The sequence below is a fragment of the Pristiophorus japonicus genome, chromosome 3 (genome assembly GCF_044704955.1).
Source record: "Pristiophorus japonicus isolate sPriJap1 chromosome 3, sPriJap1.hap1, whole genome shotgun sequence".
Classification (NCBI taxonomy): Eukaryota; Metazoa; Chordata; class Chondrichthyes; family Pristiophoridae; genus Pristiophorus; species Pristiophorus japonicus.
The window spans coordinates 42,747,729-42,774,474 of record NC_091979.1 but is presented as its reverse complement, the minus strand read 5'-3'; the positions used below and the strand labels follow the sequence as shown (position 1 = coordinate 42,774,474).

At 43.0% G+C, this 26,746-nt stretch overlaps 1 protein-coding gene across 18 annotated transcripts in view; it reads right to left on the bottom strand.

Annotated features, from left to right (window-relative positions):
• neb (nebulin) overlaps window positions 1–26,746 on the bottom strand; it is a 330,990-nt gene that overhangs the window by 8,081 nt on the left and 296,163 nt on the right. For 12 of the 18 annotated variants that reach the window (XM_070875301.1, XM_070875304.1, XM_070875311.1 and 9 more), the window contains 6 exons: window positions 18,838–18,930; window positions 17,583–17,675; window positions 15,856–15,963; window positions 14,309–14,492; window positions 1,469–1,561; window positions 976–1,125 (listed from right to left, as the gene is read on the bottom strand). In XM_070875301.1, coding sequence (XP_070731402.1) covers window positions 976–1,125; window positions 1,469–1,561; window positions 14,309–14,492; window positions 15,856–15,963; window positions 17,583–17,675; window positions 18,838–18,930 — 721 coding nt within the window. Of the gene's footprint in view, window positions 1–975; window positions 1,126–1,468; window positions 1,562–14,308; window positions 14,493–15,855; window positions 15,964–17,582; window positions 17,676–18,837; window positions 18,931–20,690; window positions 20,784–22,144; window positions 22,238–23,571; window positions 23,665–25,014; window positions 25,108–26,444; window positions 26,538–26,746 lie in introns of all 18 variants that reach the window. The other 6 variants (XM_070875303.1, XM_070875313.1, XM_070875315.1 and 3 more) reach the window with 3 other exon arrangements.

The following is a 26,746-nucleotide window of genomic DNA, read 5'->3' as shown; positions in this document are numbered from 1 at the left end:
TTCAGCGCACATACGGAGTACATGTGAGAGCAAATTCCATTCTCGCCAATTATTAGAAGTGACTTATTGGAAACTGACATTTTCACTGCCACTGGGGACTTTTTACATAAAACCCAGGATTGGTGATAGAGTATCACGCCATGCTAAATCATTTAGCCTATTAAACATTGCATAGATGTATCATCTAACCATCCAAACTCTTTCCTCTTTCCTTTTATTTTTTCAATTAGCGAGCCTTTTCATTCATTACTCTCTTCCACATCCCCCCTTCCCCCTCCGCCCCCACACCACACCACACTTCAATTTATGAGTTGTACCATATGACTTACACTAAGTTTTCCATATAAATAAAATTATGGTGCCTCACCAGCTTTTGAAAGGAGGACGATTAAACAAGAGAATATGTTCTCTCTTATGGGTTGTAATACTCTCCATCTGGATGAGTGCAGCTCCAACAACACTCAAGAAGCTCGACACCATCCAGGACAAAGCAGCCTGCTTGATTGGCACCCCATCCCCCACCTTAAACATTAATTCCCTCCAACACTGGCATACCATGGCTGCAGTGTGTACCATCTACAAGATGCACTGCAGCAACTCGTCAAGTCTTCTTCGATAGCACCTCCCAAACCCGTGACCTCTACCACCTAGAAGGACATGGGCAGCAGGCGCATGGGAGCACCATCACCTCCAAGTTCCTCTCCAAGTCACACACCATCCTGACTTGGAAATATATCGCCGTTCCTTCATAGTCACTGGGTCAAAATCCCTCCCCAACAGTATTGTGGGAGTACCTTTCACCACAGGGACTGCAGTGGTTCAAGAAGGTGGCTCACTACCACCTTCTCAAGGGCAATTAGGAATGGGCAATAAATGCTGGCTTTGCCAGCGACCTCCACATCCCAGGAATGAATGAAAAAAAAATCTTTATCATGAATTGTAGTACTGAAATCAATTTTAAACTTGGTCACTAACCGGCTGTGTTTGTTGTCTGGAAGAAGTTGTTTCCATTGTAGTACGTAATGGTGTGATCTGGTTCAGACGGTTCTGATTTCTCATCGCCTCCACTCAGGCTCAGTGCACTAGCAGAGCGGGAGTGCTCTCGGCTGCGACGTTGAGCTTGAACTGTAAACAAGAACATTGCAACGAATGCACAAATGGTTGCAATGAAATCTAACCAGCATCAAAACCGACACACTGCACAGTATCTTAAAGCACTAATGGTTTGCAAGATTTTTTTTTAAAACCTCTATTCCAGTACAGTGAATATCTACAATGGCACAATCACGCTTCTGAAGTTTAAGCAAATTTTACAAGCAAATATTTACTTATTAATTTAAGATAAATTTACCCTGTCTGGCAGATTATTCCAAACAAATGACCACGTTTTGAGTAAAGAAGTATTGCTTCAAAAGCAATCGTACCAAGTAGTCTATCATAAAGAAGAACAGAACTAATGCTGACTTACCGCTTAACATGTGTAAACTCCTGGACTGAATGTTGTCTTCAGCTGGATCATAGTCAAAGACTGAGCCAGGGTTAGTACGCCATACACGCAGATCTGTGGACACAGGATTTATGGGGTTAGCTGTACAATTGACAGCTGCCTAGAATAAAATGTAACTGAATGAGTTGCTACAAGTTATTCAAACTGTTGGGAATTTTTCTCAGATAAATGAAAAGTATACTTATATTTATATATTATTTCATAATTCCTGCTTTACTCTGTCTGCTTTGGATTCTGATCATTTGCTTTGTCTGACAAAATCCATTATCAATGGTTTAATAATCGTACACCATTATGAAAGTATGCAATGTATAAATTAACGAGGAAAATATAGGAATCATTCATATATCTCTAACAAGCACAACCATCCACATTTATGGCCAATCAGTCTCAGCTGTGAGTTATTGAAGTTAGTTATTCCTAGTATGGGGACGAGTTCGTTTTTTGTGTGATTGACTCCCATGCAAATAAATTACATCAAAATCACAACATGGAAACAGAGTGTTTGGTATGTGTTGGTGTTTATCCTCCACACAAGCAGCAGTCCTAATCCCATGTGCTTGCTGTGTTCCCATATCCTTCAACAACCGACCTAACCTACTCTTAACTGTTAACATGGTCTCTGCTTCAATCACTGAAGGGGTGGATGGGGGCGGTCGGTCATTATGCAGGAGCTAGTGGTAAAGAGGGTGGGTGCACACTACAATTGGGTGAAGAATGTATCCACAGGAGAACGCACATCCTGGGAAGACAGCAGGAAGACATGAACATTTCTGATTAGCATTCTAGCTTCCTTATCTTCTGAGTATGTACAAACAGCTGGTTTTACAAATCTGTGGCGTTGATTTCATCTTTCCTGATGTTAGTTTGATTCTGGTCACCGTGTCTAGGGGATCGCCAGGGTCCAGCAATAGTGATGTAATCAAGCTGTCTAAGCAGCCTTGAAGAAACATTGAAAAATTCTCACAGACAGCAAACCAAGAAGTAAAATGCACTGATCATCCTTCATTTCTAATAAATTTTACAGAGAGTGAAATAAAGATTGGGACATACACATGGGATTAAGGTAGAAGCTGAAATATCCTAAACAAACTTGTAAAAAATGTGTTTTTATTATATTAAAAACCTACGGATTTTTTTTATCAAAATGGAAAAATTTGACATTCCACAAATATAAAATTTGTTTTTGAGGGCCAGAAAGGTTGTTCAGTGGTAGTTATGACTTAGTACTCCATTAAAAACCCAGTTTCGCCTCATTCAAAAAGCATAATTTTTTCAGGGGGATTTTAACAGCAATATTACAGCGTAAAAGGGGAAGCTCTCATCAGTTCAGTGATTTCTAAAGATTGCCGCCTGCGTGGAGCAACAGTGAATCACTGACGGCAGCCTCTGGATTTCCACATTTAACTGCGCACATGCGGACACCAGAAATCTCGATCAGTTTTACAGAATAATGATGGTGATAACTGACACCTCCACCGTCATTACAACCACCAAATCTGGGCCAATATGTTGTTATGAGGGCACTACTTTATGATGATTGAATAAATTAAATTACATTTTCATTGGATGATATGGGATTTGCATTAGTGTCTTGGGGCTAGAATTGTACGGGTCTCTACATGTTTCAATTTAAAATAAATATTAGTGGCACTGAGTACTAGCCAATAAATCTTAAAATCGCTAAGTGAGTTGCAACATTCTATTTCAAAATGCATTTAGAAATCTTATGTCAGGCTCTGTCTGACAACATCCATTTTAAAAGGATCTACATTTTGCCTGCAGTACCTGTTACATCTGCAGGTGGTCATGTGATAGAGGTTTGCGGTAATAAGGGGCCTATCATGGCAGGACTGGAGCGAGCTTTTCCCTTAGTGGTAGCATTCCTGACAGCACGAAGAAGACGCAGTGTTTGAACTCTGCTCCACACAGTCTTGTTGAGTACAGCCCAGAGCTGACGCTCAGAATATGGGTTGTGGGGGCCCATAAAATCCTTGCGCAGTGTAGGGCTAGCTACCCTATGGGCTGATATAAAGAGGGTGAAGGAAATGGAGGAAGTGTTCATGTTGTGGCCTGTCAGACTGCAAATCCTTCCATTAGTTCACACTGTTCTCCAAGGAAGGAGTGTGAAGATATGAAAACAGCAATGCCCCAATACCGTATCCGGTGTTTTTACAATTGTGCGTCAGGCTGCAGTTCCTACATGAAGCCATTGGGTGACAGCGAAGGAATGGGTTTAGCCGAAATGCACACTATAAATAGGAGGAAGAAAGTAAGTGTTTTATACATTAAAAATTGATGCAGAAAATAGGTCACAATCCAAATGTTCTTGGCAAGGACCCATAAAGCAGCAGAGATTTTATCTGCCTTCTCCCCGACAGCCCAGAGAAGCCCAATAATTGGAACCTGGCTGATGATATGCCTCCTCCTCCTGCCCTCTCAACACCTCTCACAATAAGGAAAGGCCCTAATAGCAAACACTTCCAACCCTGGTGGCAGTAATGCTCAGCTCTGTTTGCTCAATTGTTGTTGGCCTGTGGCCCAAGTTCCAAGACACAGCTGCCCTTTATTTTCAGCCACCCTGAAATGCCTGATCACCACCAACCAACCCCACCCCCCCCCCACCACACCCCGCCCCCTCGAGGTGTCACAAGTCATCTACCAGGGTACCATAAGACAGCATTAAAAAATGTCAACCTTGCACCATTGGTGCTTTGAAGTCCATGGTGGTAACTCACCACCTTCTCCCCTCCCCACAGCTTAGACATTTTATCAGTCTTGGACCTCCCTCAATGAGCAACTTTGCCAGTCCTCACCTTTGTGACATTCTACTATCCTTCTCCCTCCCCCCAGGAACTCCCCAAGCTTTTCTACCCCCACCCCCGAGAATGCTCTGTTTCCCTTGAGAGTTCGCCAGCCCTGCCCCTTTCCCTCCCCATCCTCCTTCTTTGCCCTCTGCTCCCAAACCTACACCTCCTATTCACTCCCTTCCTTCCTTCTCTCATTCCCCTTTCTTTCTTTTCCCATCCCCTCACAATGCATGTGATTTTTTTTGCAGCACACGTAGCCAATATGATTTATTAATATGTGAGGGTGGGGAGACTTCAGTAATCATCTACATGTCTGGGTCGGGCACAGCTTATTAATTATTTACTGGTCAGGAGAATTCATTAATTATTTGTAGACCAAGATCAGGATAATTCATTGTATATAGGTCTCTATCTTCCACACATTTTGTTTGTATACTAAAATGGTTATTTGTAATGCTGGAATGGAATACATTTATCTAATGGTACAGCACAGGAGGCCTTTCGGCCCAGCATGCCTGTACTGGCTGTACAGTGCTACATATTGGCCCAGAAATTCTGGCCTCCCGGGTCCGTACTGAGTGTGTACGGACCCAGGAAGGCATCGCAAATACCGGTTTTCAGTGCACAATGCGCATGCATTGAAAACAGGCTTTTCCGATCTGTCAAGCTCCAACGCATCTCGGGAGTGAGGATATTCGCATGGGTAAGATTGCGGTATTTACCCATATCTTGTCCAGCAATTGTCCTGAAAACTCTTGCGCCTGATAAAAGCTGATGGATAGCCTACTTTTACAGGCGTAAGAGTTTTAAAACATACAAAAACCTAATACAATAAAATTAAAAAAACACATTTTATTGTTAAAAACCCTGCCTGTTGTTCAGTTCAGAATAAGTCCATGAGACTGTGTTGTAAGCTCAAACCATTGTGACCTTGGTCTCTTTAATATAACTCCAAAGTGAAGCAGCAGTGTGGTGGACTGCCTTTTCTACCTGCTTGCTCCAGGGTACACAGGTGACCCATAGTGATTTAGACGAGGGAATTAAATGTAGTATCTCCAAATTTGCAGATGACACGAAGTTGGGTGGCAGTGTGAGCTGCGAGGAGGATGCTATGAGGCTGCAGAGTGACTTGGATAGGTTAGGAGAGTGGGCAAATGCATGGCAGATGAAGTATAATGTGGATAAATGTGAGGTTATCCACTTTGGTGGTAAAAACAGAGAGACAGACTATTATTTGAATGGTGACAGATTAGGAAAAGGGAAGGTGCAACGAGACCTGGGTGTCTTGGTACATCAGTCATTGAAGGTTGGCATGCAGGTACAGCAGGCGGTTAAGAAAGCAAATGGCATGTTGGCCTTCATAGCGAGGGGATTTGAGTACAGGGGAAGGGAGGTGTTACTACAGTTGTACAGGGCCTTGGTGAGGCCACACCTGGAGTATTGTGTACAGTTTTGGTCTCCTAACTTGAGGAAGGACATTCTTGCTATTGAGGGAGTGCAGCGAAGGTTCACCAGACTGATTCCTGGGATGGCGGGACTGACATATCAAGAAAGACTGGATCAACTGGGCTTGTATTCACTGGAGTTCAGAAGAATGAGAGGGGATCTCATAGAAACGTTTAAAATTCTGACGGGTTTAGACAAGTTAGATGCAGGAAGAATGTTCCCAATGTTGGGGAAGTCCAGAACTAGGGGTCACAGTCTAAGGATAAGGGGTAAGCAGAGAGTGGTGAGCCTGTGGAATTCTCTACCACAAAGTTGTTGAGGCCAATTCACTAAATATATTCAAAAAGGAGTTAAATGTAGTCGTTACTACTAAGGGGATCAAGGGGTATGGCGAGAAAGCAGGAATGGGGTACTGAAGTTGCATGTTCAGCCATGAACTCATTGAATGGCGGTGCAGGCTCGAAGGGCCCTAATGGCCTACTCCTGCACCTATTTTCTATGTTTCTATGTTTCTATAGGTCTCCCACAGGTGTGCCCCCTAGTGGCATTTCTTACACACAGGTGAGGTTCACATACATAACATCACTTCCCCCCAAAGTCTTGAGTAGGTTGAGGCGATCTGGCGGTCTGCGGTCCCTGGTCAATCGACTGAGTTGAAGTCCTGGCATGGGTGAGTTGGTCGGATCATTGCTGCACGGCAGCGTGGCTGGTCTGATTGGACTGTCGGGCAAGGTGGGTTCATCCTCGTGGTCGACAGCGAGGTCAATTGCTGATTGGGTTTGTGTTGGTGGATCATAGATGTTAAAGTTCTCTTCAGATGGTTGTCTGTGAATCGCAGTTTGGTCTGATCCAGATGCTTTCTGCACATTTGCCCATTCAACAATTTCACAACAAACACTCTATTCCCCTCCTTGGCTAAGACAGTGCCAGCAATCCACTTGGGACCATGGTCGTAATTTAGAACAAACACCGGATCATTGACCTCAATGTCACGCGAGGCCGCCGCGCGATCATGGTACACGTTTTGCCTGTGCCGCCGGGTTTCTACGTGATCATTGAGATCCAGGTGGACTAAGGAGAGCCTGGTTTTGAGTGCTCGCTTCATTAACAATTCAGCAGGGGGAACCCCGGTGAGCGAGTGGGGGCGCGTCCGGTAGCTGAACAGGACCCTAGATAATCGGGTTTCAAGCTTTGCTTGATTGTTTGGACTGCCCATTCCACTTGGCCATTGGATGTGGGCTTAAATGGGGCAAACCTGACATGCTTAATGCCATTGCGGGTCATGAACTTGTTGAATTCCGAGCTGGTAAAGCATGGTCCATTGTCACTGACAAGTACGTCAGGCAAACCATGGGTGGCGATCATAGCCCTAAGGCTTTCAATTGAACGTACATGATGACATTATTATATATTCAATCCATTTTGAGTAAGCATCCACTGCTACTAGAAACATCTTCCCTAGAAAGGGGCCAGCGAAATATACGTGAACCCTGGACCATGGTTTGGAGGGCCATGACCACAGGCTCAGGGGGAGCTCCCTGGGTGCGTTGCTCAGCTGTGAGCAAGTGTTGCATTGGTGTGCGCATAACTCTAATTCGGAGTCAATGGCCGGGCCACCAGACGTGCGACCTGGCGATAGCCTTCATTATGACTATGGTGGGTACTGTGTAGGTCGCGTATAAACATTTCCCTGCCCTTTTTGGGCAAAATCACACAATTCCCCCATAGGAGACAATCCGATTGGACTGACAGTTCATCCTTGCGTCGGTGAAAAGGCTTAATTTCACCTTGGGTTTCCCCGGGAACCCCCAACCAGCTCCCATTGAGGATGCAACTTTTTACTAGTGATAGCAGGAGGTCTGGCTGGTCCAGGTCCTGATCTGATGAGCAGTGACGGGTGACCCCTCACTCTCAAAAGCATCCATTACCAGAAGCAAGTCTGCGGGTTGCGCCATTTCCACCCCGGTGGTGGGCAATGGCAGCCGACTGAGGGCATCAGTGCAGTTCTCAGTGCCTGGTCCGCGGCGGATTACATAGTCATATACAGACAACGTTAGTGCCCATCTTTGGAGTTAGATGTAGTCCTTACTACTAGGGGGATCAAGGGGTATGGCGAGAAAGCAGGAATGGGGTACTGAAGTTGCATGTTCAGCCATGAACTCATTGAATAGCGGTGCAGGCTCGAAGGGCCGAATGGCCTATTCCTGCACCCATTTTCTATGTTTTCTATGTTTCTATGCAGGACAAAGAATTGGTGTTGCTACCTTTGCTTTCTGAGAGCAGTGAAGTAAGTGGTTTGTGGTCGGTTTCGAGCTCGAACCGGAGACCAAATAGATATTGGTGCATTTTCAACCCCATATACACAAGCCAACGCTTCTTTCTCAACCATACTGTAGGCTCTTTCAACCTTGGATAAACCGGTTGCAATTTGCCTGACACATTTGCTTGCTGTAACACACAACCGACCCCATACGACGACGCATCACATGCTTGTACTAAGCGTTTACATAGGTCATACAATACAAGTAACTTGTTGGAGCATAACAGGTTTCTGGCCTTATTAAAGGCTGTCTCTTGAGATTCACCCCAAACCCAGCCATCACCCTTGCATAGCAACAAATGCAAGGGTTCAGCAAAGTGCTCAACCCGGGTAGAAAGTTACTAAAGTAGTTGAGGAGTCCCAGGAACGAATGCAGCTCCGTTACATTCTGTGGTCTGGGTGCATTCTTGATAGCTTCCGTCTTGGAGTCCGTGGGTCTGATGCCGTCCGCCGCAATCTTTCTCCCCAGAAATTCGACCTCTGGCGCCAGGAAAACATACTTGGAGTGTTTCAGCCTGAGTCCCACTCTGTCCAGTCACTTTAGAACCTCTTCCATGTTGTGCAAGTGTTCGGTGGTGTTGCGACCAATGATCAAGATGTCGTCTTGGAACACCACTGTGCATGGAACTGATTTCAGCAGATTCTCCATGTTCCTCTGGAAGATGGCCGCCGCCGAGCGAATCCCAAAGGGGCACCTGTGGTACACGAACAGACCTTTGTACGTGTTGATGCACGTCACCTTCTTTGACGTTTCAGCCAGCTCCTGTGTCATGTAAGCGGAGGTTAGGTCTAGCTTGGTGAATGACTTTCCCCCTGCTAGCGTTGCGAATAAATCCTCTGCTTTGGGTAGCGGGTACTGGTCCTGTAACGAGACTCGGTTGATCGTCACCTTGTAGTTCCCGCAGATTCTGACCGTCCCATCGTTCTTTAGTACCGGCATGATTGGACTGACCCACTCGTTGAACTAGACAGGCGATATGATTCCCTCTTGTTGAAGTCTGTCCAGCTCGATTTTGACTTTCTCTCGCATCATATATGGGACTGCTCGGGCCTTGTGATGAACAGGCCGTGCCCCAGGAACAAGATGGATCTGAACTTTGGCATCTGTGAAGTTGTCGATGCTTAGCTCAAATAATGCCGGGAATTTGTTTAGCACCTGAGCACACGGGGCGTCATCAACCAAGGACAGTGCTTTGATGTCTTCCCAGTTCCACTGAATCTTGCCTAGCGAGCTCCTGCCAAACAGCGTTGGGCCATCACCTGGTACAATCCAGTGGTAAATCATGCACCCTGCCATCATACGATACTTTCACTGCCGCACTGCCGATAACAGGTATGAGTTCTTTGGTGTAAGTGCGCAGCATAATGTGAATCAGGCTCAGTTTTGGCCTCTGTGCCTTGTTATTCCAGTTTCTCAAAAGCCTTCTGGCTCATAATCGATTGACTTGCCCCTGTGTCCAATTCCATGGAGACTGGAATGCCGTTAAGTTTGACTTTTAACATTATCGGAGGGCTTTTGGTGGTGAAGGTGTGTACCCCATACACTTACTCTTCATCCTCAGGTTGGGTTGCCTCTCCTGCACGGTCAGCGTGATCCGCGTTGGAGCGGTCGTCCTCTGCCACGTAGTGACTCTGCCACGTAGTGAGTCCGAGGTCACTTGCACATTCGCTGGAGGTGCCCCATTGTTCCACAGCCCTTGCACACGTAGTGCTTGAATCAACATTGATGGGCTCTGTGACTGCTCCCGCAGTGCCAGCATGGTGTTAATGGATTCACATTAACACTCCCCACCGGCCTCTGAGTCATCCTAGGCCTGGCCTCTGCGGGTGTGTGGGCCCTACCATGTACAGTTCTGCCCGCTGAAGGCATTATTTTGTGCACAATACTTGTTGGTGAGCATCGATTCTGTGAAGATATCTGTTTTGTGTTGTCGCTCGTGGATATGAAGGCCTGGGCTATCGTGATGGCCTTGCTCAGATCTAAGGATTCGGCGGACAGTAGTTTGCGGAAGATGGCCTCGTGGCCAATTCCGAGCACGATAAAGTCCCGCAACATTTCCCCCAAAGATCCTGCAAATTCGCACGGTCCCGCAAGGCGTCTTAATTCAGCGACAAAGCTCGCCACGTTCTGGCCCTCGGAGCGATGGTGCGTGTAAAAGCGATACCTGACCATTAAGATGTTCTCCTTCGGCTGCAGGTGTTCCCGAGCCAGCGTACACAGCTCTGTGTAAGTCTTGTCTGGGACCAGTCAATCTTTGAGGAGGCCATATACCGACAACCCACATGCAGTGAGGAGAATCGCGCTGCACTTGGTCTCCATCTCAGCCGTGTCCACGAAGTACTGGTCGAGACGCTCAACGAAGGCTTCCCAATCATCACCCTCAACAAATCTCTCAAGAATACCAACGGCAGCCATTTCCGCGTGAAAGTTCGTGATCTGTAACTCATCGCCAGTTGTTAAGTTCAGAATAACTCCACGAGGCTGTGTTGTAAGCTCAAACCATTGTGACCTTGGTCTCTTTAATATAACTCCAAAGTGAGGCAGCAGCGTGGTGGACGCCTTTTATACCTGCTTGCTCCAGGGTACACAGGTGACCCATAGGTCTCCCACAGGTGTGCCCCCTAGTGGCAAGTCTTACACACAGGTGAGGTTCACATACATAACATCCATTAAATAAATTTATTTTAAACCATAATTAAAAAGTTTTTTTTCTAAGACATTTATTAACTTTAATTTCAATTAATTTTAATTATGTGAGGTGTGTTTTTTATTATTAATTATGGTGTTTAGTGTGTTTGTTTTTTTTTCTCATTAATAGCAATGACAACTCGTGGATACAGAGTTCTCATTGCTAATAATGAGAAAGCTGTGGAATACTGTACCTGATTGGCTGAGCAGTCACACGTGACTGCACCGTCTGCGTTGGAACCTGGAGGACGGAGCGAGCTTCGCAGCGCGGGAAGAGAAGGCCTCCCCACCGGCATCGCAGGCTCCTCTGGGACCATCAGGTACTTTCGTAAAAATTCTCCGGTTGCAGGCGTTCGCCCGAAAGAAGCCACCGACTGGAATTTCAGGGCCATTGTATTTCATATTTTTCTTGCAGACTGTACATCTCCTGGAATTCTTTGAATATTTAGATATCAGCAATGAGATGCCAGCAGTGGGACGTTAGAATAGTGGTTATGTGGCTGGACTAGTAATCGTGAGGCCGAGACTAATGATCCGGAGACATGGGGCTCAAGTTTCGGCCTGAGTTGCTCCTATTTTTTTGGAGCAGCTAGTTTAGAATGGAGCATCTTAGAAATTGCAATTCTCGGCATTTAGTTTGCTCCAGTTCTAGTGAGTTAGAATAGTTTCATTGTAGAACAGATTTTCTTTTTCAAAAGCAGTCGTGTCCAGCCACTTATGCCCGTTTTGCAAGTTTAGGCAGCGAAAACTTACTCCAAACTAACTTAGAATGGAGTAAGTGCAGGTTTTTGTATGTTCAGAAAAACCTTGCCTACACTTATAAATCAAGCGTAGAGAACAAGAGATAGGGGGGTGGAAGGGGGGTTTACAAACATTAAACACTTCACTTTTACAAATAAAGAGCCATCATCAATAATAAATGATAAATAAATCAATAAACCAACCAATAAATCAATCAAAAAAAAAATTAAAAATTAAAATTAAAAGAATAATTAAAAAATAAATCAATCAATAAAAAATTAAGTTTCTACTCACTGCAGCACCGGGAGCCCTACAACAACGTGCTGGGATAGGGACCCCCAGTGTCTCTGTGTCAGTGTCCCTCTCTCTGTCAGTGTCTCTCTCTCTCTCTCTCTCTCTCTCTCTGTCAGTGTCTCTCTCTCTCTCTCTCTCTCTCTCTCTGTCAGTATCTCTCTCGCTCTGTCAGTGCCTCTGTGTTTCTGACAGTGAGGGGGAGGGAGGAGGAGGAGGAGGGAGGGGGAGAGGAGTAGGGAGGGGGAGAGGAAGAGGGGGAGAGGAAGAGGGGGAGAGGAGGAGGGGGGAGAGAAGGAGGGGGAGAGAAGGAGGGAGGAGAGAAGGAGGGAGGAGAGGAGGAGGAGGGGGAGGGAGAGGGAAGGAGAGAGGGGGAGGAAGGGAGGGAAGGAGAGAGGGGGAGGGAGGGAGAGGGAAGGAGAGAGGGGGAGGGAGGGAAAGGGAAGGAGAGAGGGGGAGGGAGGGAGAGGGAAGGAGAGAGGGGGAGGGGAGGGGGGGTTGAGGAGGGAAAGGAGGGGGGAGAGGAGGGGGAGGGGAGGGGGAGAGGAGGGGAAGAGGAGGGGGGGTGGAGAGGAGGGGGACGGAGGGGGGAGAGGGGAGGGGGGGAAGAGGAAGGGGGGGAAGAGGAAGGGGGGGGAGAGGGAGCCTGAACGGGCCGCACCAAAGACTTCGGGCGGGGCGGGCGGGCTCTTCCGAGGACATAGAAGCTGGGCCGGGCCGCTGAAGACTTCGGGCAGGGCCCGCCCCCAGCAAGATGCTGAGTGGGCAGGCGGGCGGGCCCCGCCGCTGACGACGTGGAAGGGGGGAAGAGGAGGGGGGGAAGAGGAGGGGGGGAAGCAGGAACTAAACGGGAAGGAAGGAGGGGGGAGCGGGAGCTAAACGGAAGGGAGGGAGTGGGGGAGCGGGAGCTAACTGGGAGGGAGGGAAGGAGGCCCGAGTCCGATCTTTGCCCTGGCAGCCCATTCGGCCAGGGTTCGGGGCGGCATGCTTCGGGCCCCTCCCACACAGCCTCGGGGGCCTGGAGCTACTGCACATGCACGCGCACTCTAGCGCGCATGTGCAGTGGTCCCGTCACTGTTGTCAGCGCCGGGACCTGGCTCCGCCACCCTCACGCATTCTGCTGCGCTGCACCAAGTGCCTGGATCGACCAGACGGAGGGGAGAATACCAAGGTAAATAATAGGCGCCGTTTCTGTTCTAAAATGTTGGCGCACCACACGGAGATGTGTCGTTCTAACCTGGGGGGGCAAACTTGGGCAGTTGTGGAATTTAAATTTTGTTAATTTAATAAATCTGGAATAAAAAGCCTGTATCAGTAATGGTGATGATGATTGTCGTAAAAACCCATCTGGTTCACTAATGTCCTTTAGGGAAGGAAATCTGTCGTCCTTATCTGATCTGGCCTATCTGTGACTCCAGACCCACAGCAATGTGATTGACTCCTAACTACCCTCTGAAATGGCCTAGCAAGCCACTCAGTTGTTAAAAAAAAATTCTACAAAAACAGCAATAAGAGCAGCACTGTAGGTGTACCTTCAGGTCACGGACTGCACCGGTTCAAGAAGGTGGCTCACCTTCTCAAGCGAAATTAGGGATGGGCAATAAATGCTGGCCTTGCCTATGATGCCCAGGTCAATGAAGGAATTTAAAAAAAAAATTTTATGTACTCCTGCACTCATTATTTAATATTTTTGCTGCAACATGTAAAAGAAAGAAAAGACAAGAGAAAAGAAAGAAGCAATAATATCAATATTAATAAACAATATAGCAGCAAAATAACTTGGCCATGTTTTGCATTACCAAGCAAGCCTTGGGCTTCTGGTGAATGGATACTTCACATGAAGAAAATCAACAAATCAGAGATAAGTATAAGAAGTAAGGTTGAAAAAAGAAATCAACTTTTAGCGTGACAGACTGGAGTGATAGAAATAGTGTCACGGAAGGAAGTAATTAAGTGTTACTACCTTTAAAGTACAGGAAGCTAAATGTGAGATTTGAATATTATTGAAGGTGTTGCATAAAAAGAAAATATTTTGGAACGTAGGAACAAGAGTAGGCCATTCAGTCCCTTAATTAGATCATGTCTGATCTGTACCGCAGCCCACCTTAGCTCCATATCCCTTGATACCCTTATCTAACAAAACTCTATTGATCTCAATCTTGAAAGCTCCAATTGTCCCAGCACCCACAGACATTTGGGGGAGAGAATTCCAGATTCTTAGTACCCTTTCTGTGGAAAAAGTGCTTCCTGCTTTCCTCCTAAATGACCCAGCTCTAATTTTAAGATGATGTCCTCTCGTTCTTGATTCCCCACCAGAGGAAGTAGTTTCTCCATAGCTACCCTATCAAATCCTTTTAACATTCCAAACTTCTTGATCAAATCACCCCTCAATATTCTGTACTCAAAGGAATACAAGCCAAGTTAAAGCAATCTGTTTTGATTTTAGAATTATGCTCGTGATGTAAGTCGAACGGGCTACAAAAGTGTTGACGCCAGCCACAGACCTGTGAGACTCTCTCCTTCAATTTCCACCCGTCGCCTCTGCATTTCCACAACCCGTCTTTGGATCCCACGGTAGCTGATGTCACTGAAGTCTTGCATGTTCTTCTTCACACGCTCTGTGATGGGATCGGTAACTACAGGTGTGAAGCTTCCCTTGGTCTTCTCAAAGTCTTCATGGTATTTCACCTTAATATTGGAAAAGATATATCAAAAGAAAGAACTTCTGCTCTTCTTCAATAGTGCCAGCCAAAAAAAGACAGCATCTCTAAAAAAAAAAATACACCACTCCCTCAACACTGCAAGGGTAAGGGTCAGTAGAATATGCTCTCAAGTACCGGAGTGCTGGAACCCACAAACCTGATCTGGAACAGAGGAGGCGGAGGGGGGATTTAATTGAGGTGTATAAAATTATGAGGGGTCTAGATAGAGTGGATAGGAAGGACCTATTTCCCTTAGCAGAGGGGTCAATAACCAGGGTGGCATAGATTTAAAGTAGTTGGTAGAAGGATGAGAGGGGAGATGAGGAAAAAAATTTCACCCAGAGGGTGGTGGGCTTCTGGAACTCACTGCCTGAAAGGGTGGAAGAGGCAGAAACCCTCATCACATTTAAACTGTACTTGGATGTGCAGTTGAAGTGCTGTAAGCTACAGGGCTACGGACCAAGAGCTGGAAGGTGGGATTAGGCTGGGTAGCTCTTTTACAATCGGCACAGACATGATGGGCCGAATGGCCTTCTTCTGTGTCGCAATTCTTCTATGATTTCATGGAGGGGAGATTACTACCAACTACAACCAGGTGACACTTAAAAGAAATGAACTCTAATTGCGACACTAAATGTTATTACAGCCGAGTTCATTGCAGTGTGGCAGGGACAGTTGCCAACTCAAGTATCACACTGCATGGTTGCTGATCTGAGCCGTGCCAAGTGAATTGTGAGGAAAAATCGCAAGAGACACTCATTCCTTGGCATTCTCTAGCAACTTCCTGACAACCATCTATAGCCATGTGGGAACTGGCCTTGGAGCCAGCCATGCACCCTCCATCTTAGTTGAAGGCATCAGGCCAAGTGGACAAAGAAAAGTAGAATTGAAAAACATACCCACCTCTAAAAAATAAGAGAAACAAAACCATCGATGTATACATGCATATTTTCTACTATAATTCTTTTTTCTACATAACCTGTACTATATTTTAGCATTTCGTTTTATTCTACTGTTTAACAGGGAAAACATTTCCCTTGTGTCGGTTACACAAATAGATTTGATGGACCAAATGGCCTCCATCTGTGCTATACTACTCTATGATTCTATGTTTTATTTGATTATCAGCAAAATATTTATGCTTCCTCTTGTTATGTGTCAGACAATTTTAGATTGTAATTTATCACTGATTTACAGAACGTACTAAATAGAGAAGCATTTTTTGGAAATATGCCTCATTCAAGAGCTGCAACTAATGCGAAGGATTAATTGGAAGAATAACATAAGAGTTTTTGGGGCATCTATTATTAACAACTAGAAAAGACCACAGGATGGTGGGCAGCGGTTACCGTCGATATGTTGCGCTGAGAATCCCGCACACGTCTCATCTCTGGTGTGTCCAGAACGTAAGATGCCCGTCCTTGCACTTGTTTGCGGAAACTGTCAGAGTACAGAACCTGTAAAGAGCAAGATAAAAATGCTGAGGGGAACCTCCTCAAGTAGGACTTCTCCTTTCTCCATACATACTTTACCCAGATACACTGGTGTGGAGGTGGTAGGGTTAGCTGGCTTGGTGTTAGGAGTAAGACTAAAGCAATTAAGGAGTTTAATTTTCAACCTGCGGCTTTTAGCAATAAGAGGGAAAAAACAACAATTTGTTTCTGATTTGCATCCTGGTGCTATGTGCCTGCTCAGTATGTGTAGAGGTTATGGATGTCCAAAAACATGCATCATTCAGATTTGAGGTGGAGATGTGTTTTTTTTTTACTTTTCTCTATTACTACTTGCCATTTTTGCATATTATGGGTACTTTTATTTAAAACTGTAAGCAAAAAAAAAGCCAAACAAACATAAACTATGATTCCCTTCATTCCCCTATCCCATGTGGAAGTTATTCATTTGCCTGGGACCATTATTGAGAGACAGGCACTTGCTCCTAGGCCTCTGCCAATGCCACTCTTGGCCATAAAATGTTTGATTTTCCCATCATGCTTTACAGAAAGCACCTTGCCCCAGTCTGGCACTGCCATGGTCTCTGGGATTGATAGAACACGGTACCAGGGCCACTGTGGGGGAGCACATCCTGTCATTATGACAGTCCATCAAAGGGCTGGTTATCTTTTAACTCTTGTGAGGAGTGAATATGAGAATTAGGGGGATCAATTTTGCTAAGTGCTTGGTTAGAAGAATTCTTTCCACACAGGGTTATTAGAACATGAAATACTTTACCATAAGTCGCTATTGAAGCAGATAACATACCATTTAACAGGGAATTTGAAAAGATATGAAAAAAAAAAGACCATGGAAATGAAATTAGATTGGGCAGCAGCAGCTGATGGACTGAATTTCCTTCGGGGGCCTTTTTACATGAACAAAAACTAGAAAGAACTTTATGAAAAGGGGGATCAATGTCTGGAACAACATGCCAGACAGGGCTGTGGAGACATAGACATTCAAAATACAATTAGATAGTAGAGTGAGAGAGTTAGAATACTAGAGGTCTGTGGGTGCCATGGCTTTTTCTCCTCTTTTGCTTTTCTTATATTCTACTCTTTTTATTCTTTTACATCTCCTGGTGTAAAGGCCATGAGTTGTATTGGCAGAGACCTCCCAGCTAGAGGACTGTGACTGCTCTGAGAGCAAATTAAACACCTTGAGAATGGGGTCATGACTCAGCCTCAAAATTTCATGAGAACTGCTTGCTTTTCTCTATGTTTGTAGTTTCTATGTATTACAAGTTTGCTATAATTGTGTCTTTTAATTTTAAGCATTTCCACAACTGACAAACAACCAACTTATACCACAACAGTAAAAAATGTCTTCCTGTGTTTTCCCTCTCACACCATCAAAATGGCTGAAGTTCAAAGGGCACTGGTTAAACCTCACATTGTTCTTACATATGATTTTAGTTAATGTCAGTGGGTTTTTGGAGTACCAGCCGTTAAAGGTATTATGCCATGGTCAATATGGTATTAAGAATGAGAGAGAAAAAAAAGCATTAGAAAGAAATGGGAGAAAGTTAGAATGCAACAGAAAACAATGAATATGGTATTTTTCTTAAAGCTGTAGAAAATACCGAGCTAATGTTTTCTTGATTGCGTTTAACGCGCTGCATCTCTGGTGTGTACACCACTGAAGTCCCTTTACCCAGGCTTTCTTTGTACAAGACCTGCAGAAGTAAAGCACCCAAAATGACAAGATAAAAATTCAGCATTCTTTCAAGATTGTGTTCATAATACTACAGAAATAAAACTCAAAGGGATCAAAAGTGAAGATCGAGGTTAAAAATATCGGATGTTAAAGAAAATATATTAGTTTCAGTTTAAAAGAACCAAAATGACTTTACTGAAAAGGTAGTGAATGAAAAAGGAAGCCAGGGCTATGCTAAGATTTGGTTTTCAGAAAATGGAATTAACCAGTTCCACATTGCAATTACTGTCCAAGCAAGCTTTCAGGAAAATGTTTTTAAAAAAAATTAAATGCAAGTTCTTTTAGCTCATTATTGTATAATAATATCAGTACTTTATTGTAAATTAACAAGAGTTTGAATCTGAAATATCTTGGGTCATGATTTTTCTGGAGGTAAATACAGCACTTATGTGGACTTCAGGGAAAGGCTTCAGATATGACAACAAATGAATCAGAGTTTATAATGTCCTCAATGTAGGTATGTTAAATACTGGTTTAATTCCTATTTTGATTGCAGCAAAATTGATTGCTGCTTCCCCTTAGTGCCTGGATGATGACGAACATTTTGAACCCAAATTGATGAGAAGTGGGACAATTTCAATCTTCACAAATATTGTAAGCCAGTTAAGGTCATGACAGCTTCAGAACTTTAATACACTGATGAAGCAGCTCCAAATGTCTAAAGCTGTGCATTGTAAAGTAGATGAAACAAACTGGAGCTGATTATATGGCTTGGACAATCCAGCATTGAGCACTGAATCTAACAGAGTGGTTGAATTCAGTAAAGCTCTGAATCCAGCGGAGAGCTGATCCAAAAGGAGCAACAAAGCCGTGTGCTGCATTTGTTCTTTGCTTAACTTTTTGGATTAATTCTCTTGTAAAGTAATTTGAAAATAATACGCATTCCTGAAGACAGCCTTCTCTTTCTCGTTGTGGAATCCTTTAAAATTGGCACAGCCTCTGTGCAAGTTCCACAAGTTTCACTCATTTAAAAGTTAGAAAAATGAAAATAAAAACACACAGGATGGTGAAGCAAGTGAGATAAATTGAGATGGTATGACTTGTGTTTAGTGCTATGGTAGGAAGGATGGGTAGTAGGCTGAAATCATGGGATAACACAGGGGATCAAAACCAGCAGCTACCGAGCTGATGTTCTTCTGTGTCTCCTTTACACGCTTCACCTCAGGCAGGTCAGAGATTGCAGTTCCTTGCCCAATGCTATCCTTGTACTTGATCTACAAAGTGTGTAGATCAGAAGAGAAAAGGACAAACTGTGAGCACATGACAAACAGCAACACACAGACTAACACAAACTGCAACAGGTTACACAGTTCAGATAAATAAGAGTTAAACCAATGAATTAGACTATGTTGTGGAAACGACACTTAACTATTCTCAAAATAGTCACAAATAATCAAAAACACCCAGGAAAAAGTCATCAAACTTTCTGAAATTCAATGTGATGTCTTCATGAAATAAGGCACATTCAAAATTGAAAGTTTGTTCGTTAGAAAATGGAAATTCGGTTAGTTAAAATCAAACTTTAACCTTAGCGAAAAAGAGTACCATTTAAAGCTACATGTGTAGCAAAAAGGTCACGATTATAAAGGAATACAAAAGATCACGGCCCCGAAATTCCTCAAGTTTCCATCCCCGAGTGTAATGCCACAACCCTGTCTAATGGTGTCCTCTGGCATTAACCCTGGCTGAGTTTGCCGGGTCAGTGTTAGCGCACCTCATTAGCACAGGGCAAGCTCCACTTCAGGCACATCTCTGGCACTTGCCTGTTCCATAGTTGCTGGAAACCCCAGTGATTACTTGGCCACGGGGAAGAGGGGGTTGTCCAGTCCCCTCAGCCTGTGCATGGTCATAAGCAAGGAAGACAACGGCAATAGTTTTACTTTTTTAAGCTCCAAGCTGCTCACCTGGGCATGACGTCACCGATGGGGGGCCCACGTATGGGTTTGCCTGCACTCACTCCATGTACCAGCTGCCAATAATATACTAGGTCCCTCTCCAGGCTCAGGAGCGGGAACTCTTGTCTTATTGAGTCCCTGCCTCTGGCCCCGCCCCCCTACTTGCCTTGTAAGGGAGTAACAGAAGTCTGCCCCTTTAAAAGACAGTCAGGAAACTCCCAGAAATGGCAGACAACCAGTGCGACTGGGATTTGCTATTTTTCCGGCAGTTCTGCCGGAGATACAGCAGGAGATTGGCAGAACCCATGTGGAATCGCCCCTTTGTCCGCCTCACGGTTAAAGCACAATAAATGCTAGCACTAATTACAGGAAATTGTATTTTTTTAAGCAAACGTTCACTATAAAAAGATGTCAGCGGCTCTAATCTTAAGTTGAGAATAGTTTGGATGACACTGATGACCAGTTAAAGTAAAGGCAGCTATTTTCTCTTCAAGTAGATGTCGAATCGCCGTGAAAATTTGGAACTGCAAATAGAACGATTATAAAGAAAGGTGAAGCCAAACTTCAAATTCAAGTGGTTGAAAATCATATCTCTGATTACACAGACATCTGAATCTAAAGTTCGCATTTAGATTCCAAACATGCTCCTGCTGAATCTTTTTTAAAGCCTCCATTCTTTAGGTATTTGACATAACGTCCAGGTGTAATGTGCAATAAAGCTGCATTGCTGTTGGTTTAACTTTCTAATTGCACTTTGTTATAAAGAAGTCCAGGATTCATACCTGGAATTCTTACTTTTCTCTGAGTGAAATCATTCAGAGTGTCACAGCCCCACAAAAATCACAACTAAAAAAAGTTAAACAAAATTGAAATACCTTGGGCGGGGGAAGGGAAAGTTAAAATTAATTTTAAAAGTAAATGTTTCAATAATGAGAGTGAAATCTGTTAAAATGATATTGAAGAGCAAAATGTGAAAAAGAGTAATTGTACAAATTGTGTTTTAGTGATAGGAAGGTTTGGGTAGTACGGCGGGGGGTCGGGGAATCATGGGTTAACACGGGAATCAAACCGACAGCTACCGAGCTGATGTTCTTCTGTGTCTCCTTTACACGCTGCACCTCAGGCAGGTCGGAGATTGCAGTTCCTTGCCCAACATTTTCCTTGTATTTGATCTACAAAATGTGTAGATCAGGGAGGAAAGGACAAACAGTAAGCACATGACAAACAACTACAACAACAACTTGCATTAATACAGCGCCTTTAACGTAGTAAAACAATTATCAAATGATCCACAAGAGCGATTATCAAACAACATGTGACACTGAACTACATAAGGAGATATTAGGACAGATGACCAAAAAGCTTGGTCAAAGAGGTAAATTTTAAGGAACATCTTAAAGGAGGAAAGAGAGGTAGAGAGGTGGAGAGGTTTAGGGAGGGAATTCCAGAGCTACAGTAACACGTAGACTTTATACAGACGGTGTTAAGCCATAAATTGCACCAAAATACACGTTAGGTTCTCCCCCATTGGCCTGGTGGGTAAAGGCATCAGCCAGTCTAGTATTAAGATGTATGTATCAGACTGTACAATTTAAATTCAATGTAACATTCTAACTATAAATTGATTCTAATAGTTTCAAACATATTTCTTTGTTAAAAACATCTGGCTCGACTTGTTTTTTTTTCAAATTCTAAAGATACTAAAAATGAAGCATGATTTTCATATCTCTAATGAAATTCTGATTTTGAAATCTCAAAAATTAATCTGCATTCAAAAATAATAAAAAGAAAGTTCTGATTTGGAGACAATAAAACTATGGGGCTAAATACCAACTTTGAGGTTCTGAATCAAATCCCATCAATATGCTATCCCATCAATTTGGTAATCTATGCTCTATTCATATAACAATCATGGTTTTATTTTGTTGCTTTTTGTTTACTTTCTCACTGCATTGAAAAGATAAGATAAAAATTAGGAGCGGGAGTAGGCCATGCAACCCCTCGATCCTGCTCCGCCAATTTTGGATCCAACTTGTCACCTTGCCTTGGACGTTTAATATGATCATGGCTGATCTTCAACCTCAACTCCACTTTCCCGCCCGATCTCCATATCCCTTGATTCCCCTAGGGACCAAAGATCTATCTCAGCCTTGAATATACTCAACGATTCAGAACGGCCATTTGGGGCAGAGAATTCCAAAGATTGACAACTTCTGAGTGAAGAAATTGCTCCTCAGCTCATTATTAAAAGACCGACCCCTTATCCTGAGACTATGTCCCATGTGTATTGTAAAGTTTGCCAAAAAATGTTGACGCATTAATTTTTTTCCCCTCAATAATATATAAACATCAAAATTGATAAAAAAAACCTTAAGTAAATTCCACAAAAATGTTTCAAGAATTAGAAACGGTTAAAAAAAAATTGAAAAAAAGATGAGAAAGAAAGGACATTAATTATGTTTAGTGACAGTGGATGGGTAGTAAGACAGGTGAAATCATGGGTTAACAGAGCGGGAATCAAACCAACAGCTACCGAGCTGATGTTCTTCTGTGTCTCCTTTACACGCTGCACCTCAGGCAGGTCGGAGATTGCAGTTCCTTGCCCAACATTTTCCTTGTATTTGATCTACAAAATGTGTAGATCAGGGAGGAAAGGACAAACAGTAAGCACATGACAAACAACAACAACAACAACTTGCATTAATACAGCGCCTTGAACATAGTAAAACGTCCCAAGGTGCTTCACAAGAGTAATTGTCAAACAACATTTGGCACCAAGCCACATAAGGAGGTATTAGCACAGATTGGTCAAAGAGGTAGGTTTTACGGAACATCTTAAAGGAGGAAAGAGAGGTAGAGAGGTGGAGAGGTTTAGGGAGGGAATTCCAGAGCTACAGTAACGTAGACTTTATACAGATGGTGTCAAGCCACAGATTACACCAAAATACACGTAGGTTCTCCCCCATTGGCCTGGTGGGTAAAGGCATCAGCCAGTCTAGTACTAAGATTAATGTATCAGACTGTACAATTTAAATTCAATGTAACATTGTGACTAAATTGATTCTAATAATTTCAAACATATTTCTTTATTATAAACGTTTGGCTTGACATGTTTTTTTTTCAAATCTAAAGATACAAAAAGTGAAAGACTGATTTACGTAATCTCTAATGAAATTCTGATTTGGAAATCTCAAAAATTAATTTGGATTCAAAAATCGTAAAAACAATGTTCTGATTTGGAGACAATAAAAGTATGGGGCTAAATACAAATTTTGAGGTTCTGATTCAAATCCCATCAATATGCTAAATCCTGTTGCCTACTGCTTTTTTGGTAATCTATGCTCGTGGTGTTGTTTTCATATAACAATCATGGTTTTATTTTGTTGCCTTTTGTTTACTTTCTCACTGCGGTGAAAAGATAAGATAAAAATTAGGAGCGGGAGTAGGCCATGCAACCCCTCGATCCTGCTCCGCCATTCAATAAGATCATGGCTGATCTTTGACCTCAACTCCACTTTCCCGCCCGATCTCCATAAACGTTGATCTCACTAGGATCCAAAAATCTACCTATCCCAGCCTTGAATATACTCAAAGATGCAGAATGCACAGCCCTTTGGAGCAGAGAATGTCAAAGATTCACAACCTCTGAGTAAAGAAATCCCTCCTCATCTCCGTTTTAAAAGACTGACCCCTTATCCTGAGACTATGCCCCATGTGTATTGTAGAGTCTGCCAAAAAATGCTTACGCATTGATTTTTTTCCCCTCAATAATATATAAACATCAAAATTGATAAAAACATTAAGTAAATTCCATAAAAATATTTCAAGAATTAGAAAAGGTTAAAATAAAATTGAAAAAAGATGAGAAAGAAAGGACATTATTGTGTTTAGTGGCAGTGGATGGGTAGTAAGACGGGAGAAATCATGGGTTAACAGAGGGGGAATCAAACCGACAGCTACCGAGCTGATGTTCTTCTGTGTCTCCTTTACACGCTGCACCTCAGGCAGGTCGGAGATTGCAGTTCCTTGCCCAACAATTTCCTTGTATTTGATCTACAAAATGTGTAGATCAGGGAGGAAAGGACAAACAGTAAGCACATGACAAACAACAACAACAACAACTTGCATTAATACAGCGCCTTGAACGTAGTAAAACATCTCAAGGTGCTTCACAAGAGCGAATATCAAACAACATTTGACAAAGAGCTATATAAGGAGATATTAGGACAGATGGCCAAAAAGCTTGGTCAAAGAGGTAGGTTTTAAGGAGCAGCTTAAAGAAGGAAAGAGAGGTAGAGAGGTGGAGAGGTTTAGGAAGGGAATTCCAGAGCTACAGTAGCAAGTAGACTTTATACAGACGGTATCAAGCCACAGATTGCACCAAAATACACGTTAGGTTCTCCCCCATTGGCCTGGTGGGTAAAGGCATCAGCCAGTCTAGTACTAAGATGCATGTATCAGACTGTACAATTTAAATTCAATGTAACATTCTAACTATAAATTGATTCTAATAGTTTCAAACATATTTCTTTAGTATAAATGTTTGGCTGGACATGTTTTTTTTTCAAATCCTAAAGATACAAAAAGTGAAGGACTGATTTATGTACTCAAATGAAATTCTGATTTGGAAATCTCAAAAATTAGTTTGGATTCAAAAATCATGAAAACAATGTTCTGATTTGTAGATAATAAAAGTATGGGGCTAAATACTAACTTTGAGGTTCTGATTCAAATCCCATCAATATGCTAAGGCCTGTTGCCTACTGCTTTTTTGGTAATCTATGCTCTCGGTGTTGTTTTCATATAACAATCATGGTTTTATTTGGTTGCTTTTTGTTTACTTTCTCACTGCAGTGAAAAGATAAGATAAAAATTACAAGCAGGAGTAGGCCATGCAACCCCTCGATCCTGCTCGGCCATTCAATAAGATCATGGCTGATCTTCGACCTCAACTCCACTTTCCCTCCCGATCTCCATATCCCTTGATTCCTCTAGGGCCGAAAATCTACCTATCTCAGCCTTGAATAAACTCAATGATTCAGAACGGCCATTTGGAGCAGAGAATTCCAAAGATTCACAACCTCTGAGTAAAGAAATCCCTCCTCATCTCCGTTTTAAAAGACCGACCCCTTATACTGAGACTATGCCCCATGTGTATTGTAGAGTCTGCCAAAAAATGCTTACGCATTGATTTTTTTTTCCCCTCAATAATATATAAACATCAAAATTGATAAAAACTTTAAGTAAATTCCACAAAAATGTTTCAAGAATTAGCAAATGTTAAAATAAAATTGAAAAAAGATGAGAAAGAAAGGACATTATTGTGTTTAGTGGCAAGAAGTGACAGGTAATAAGACGGGAGAAATCATGGGTTAACAGAGGGGGAATCAAACCGACAGCTACCGAGCTGATGTTCTTCTGTGTCTCCTTTACACGCTGCACCTCAGGCAGGTCGGAGATTGCAGTTCCTTGCCCAACACTTTCCTTGTATTTGATCTACAAAGTGTGTAGATCAGGGAGGAAAGGACAAACAGTAAACACATGACAAACAACCATAACAACAACAATTTGCATTAATACAGCGCCTTTAACATAGTAAATCGTCCCAAGGTGCTTCACAGGTGCGGTTATCAAACAACATTTAACGCCAAGCCATATAAGGAGATATTAGGACAGATGACCAAAAAGCTTAGTCAAAGAGGTAGGTTTTAAAGAGCAGCTTAAAGGATGAAAGTGAGGTAGAGAGGTGGAGAGGTTTAGGGAGGGAATTCCAGAGCTACAGTAACACGTAGGCTTTATACAGACGGTGTCAAGCCACAGATTGCACCAAAATACACGCTAGGTTCTCCCCCATTGGCCTGGTGTAGTACTAAGATGAATGTATCAGACTGTACAATTTAAATTCAATGTAACATTGTGACTAAATTGATTCTAATAGTTTCAAACTTATTTCTTTATTATAAACGTCTGGCTTGGCATGATTTTTTTTCAAATCCTAAAGATACAAAAAGTGAAGGACTGATTAATGTATCTCTAATGAAATTCTGATTTGGAGATCTCAAAAATTAATCTGGATTCAAAAATCATAAAAACAATGTTCTGATTTGGAGACAATAAAAGTATGGGGCTAAATACTAACTTTGAGGTTCTGATTCAAATCCCATCAATATGCTAAATCCTGTTTGTTGCCTACTGCTTTTTTAGTAATCTATGCTCGTGGTGTTGTTTTCATTTAACAATCATGGTTTTATTTTGTTGCTTTTTGTTTACTTTCTCACTGTGGTGAAAAGATGATAAAAGTTAGGAGCGGGAGTAGGCCATGCAACCCCTCGATCCTGCTCCGCCATTCAATAAGATCAAGGCTGATCTTCGACTTCTACTACACTTTCCCTCCCGATCTCCATAAACGTTGATCTCCCTAGGATCCAAAAACCTACCTATCCCAGCCTTGAATATACTCAATGATGCAGAATGCACAGCCCTTTGGAGCAGAGAATTTCAAAGATTCACAACCTCTGAGTAAAGAAATCCCTCCTCATCTCCGTTTTAAAAGACCGACCCCTTATCCTGAGACTATGCCCCATGTGTATTGTAGAGTCTGCCAAAAAATGCTTACGCATTGATTTTTTTCCCCTCAATAATATATAAACATCAAAATTGATAAAAACTTTAAGTAAATTCCACAAAAAATATTTCAAGAATTAGAAAAGGTTAAAATAAAATTGCAAAAAAAATGAGAAAGAAAGGACATTATTGTGTTTAGTGGCAGTGGATGGGTAGTAAGACGGGGGAAATTCATGGGTTAACAGAGGGGGAATCAAACCGACAGCTACCGAGCTGATGTTCTTCTGTGCCTCCTTTACACGCTGCACCTCAGGCAGGTCGGAGATTGCAGTTCCTTGCCCAACAATTTCCTTGTATTTGATCTACAAAATGTGTAGATCAGGGAGGAAAGGACAAACAGTAAGCACATGACAAACAACAACAACAACAACTTGCAATAGTACAGCACCTTTAACGTAGTAAAACATCCCAAGGTGCTTCACAAGAGTGATTATCAAACAACATTTGACACCAAGCCACATAAGGAGATATTAGGACAGATGACCAAAAAGTTTGGTCAAAGAGGTAGGTT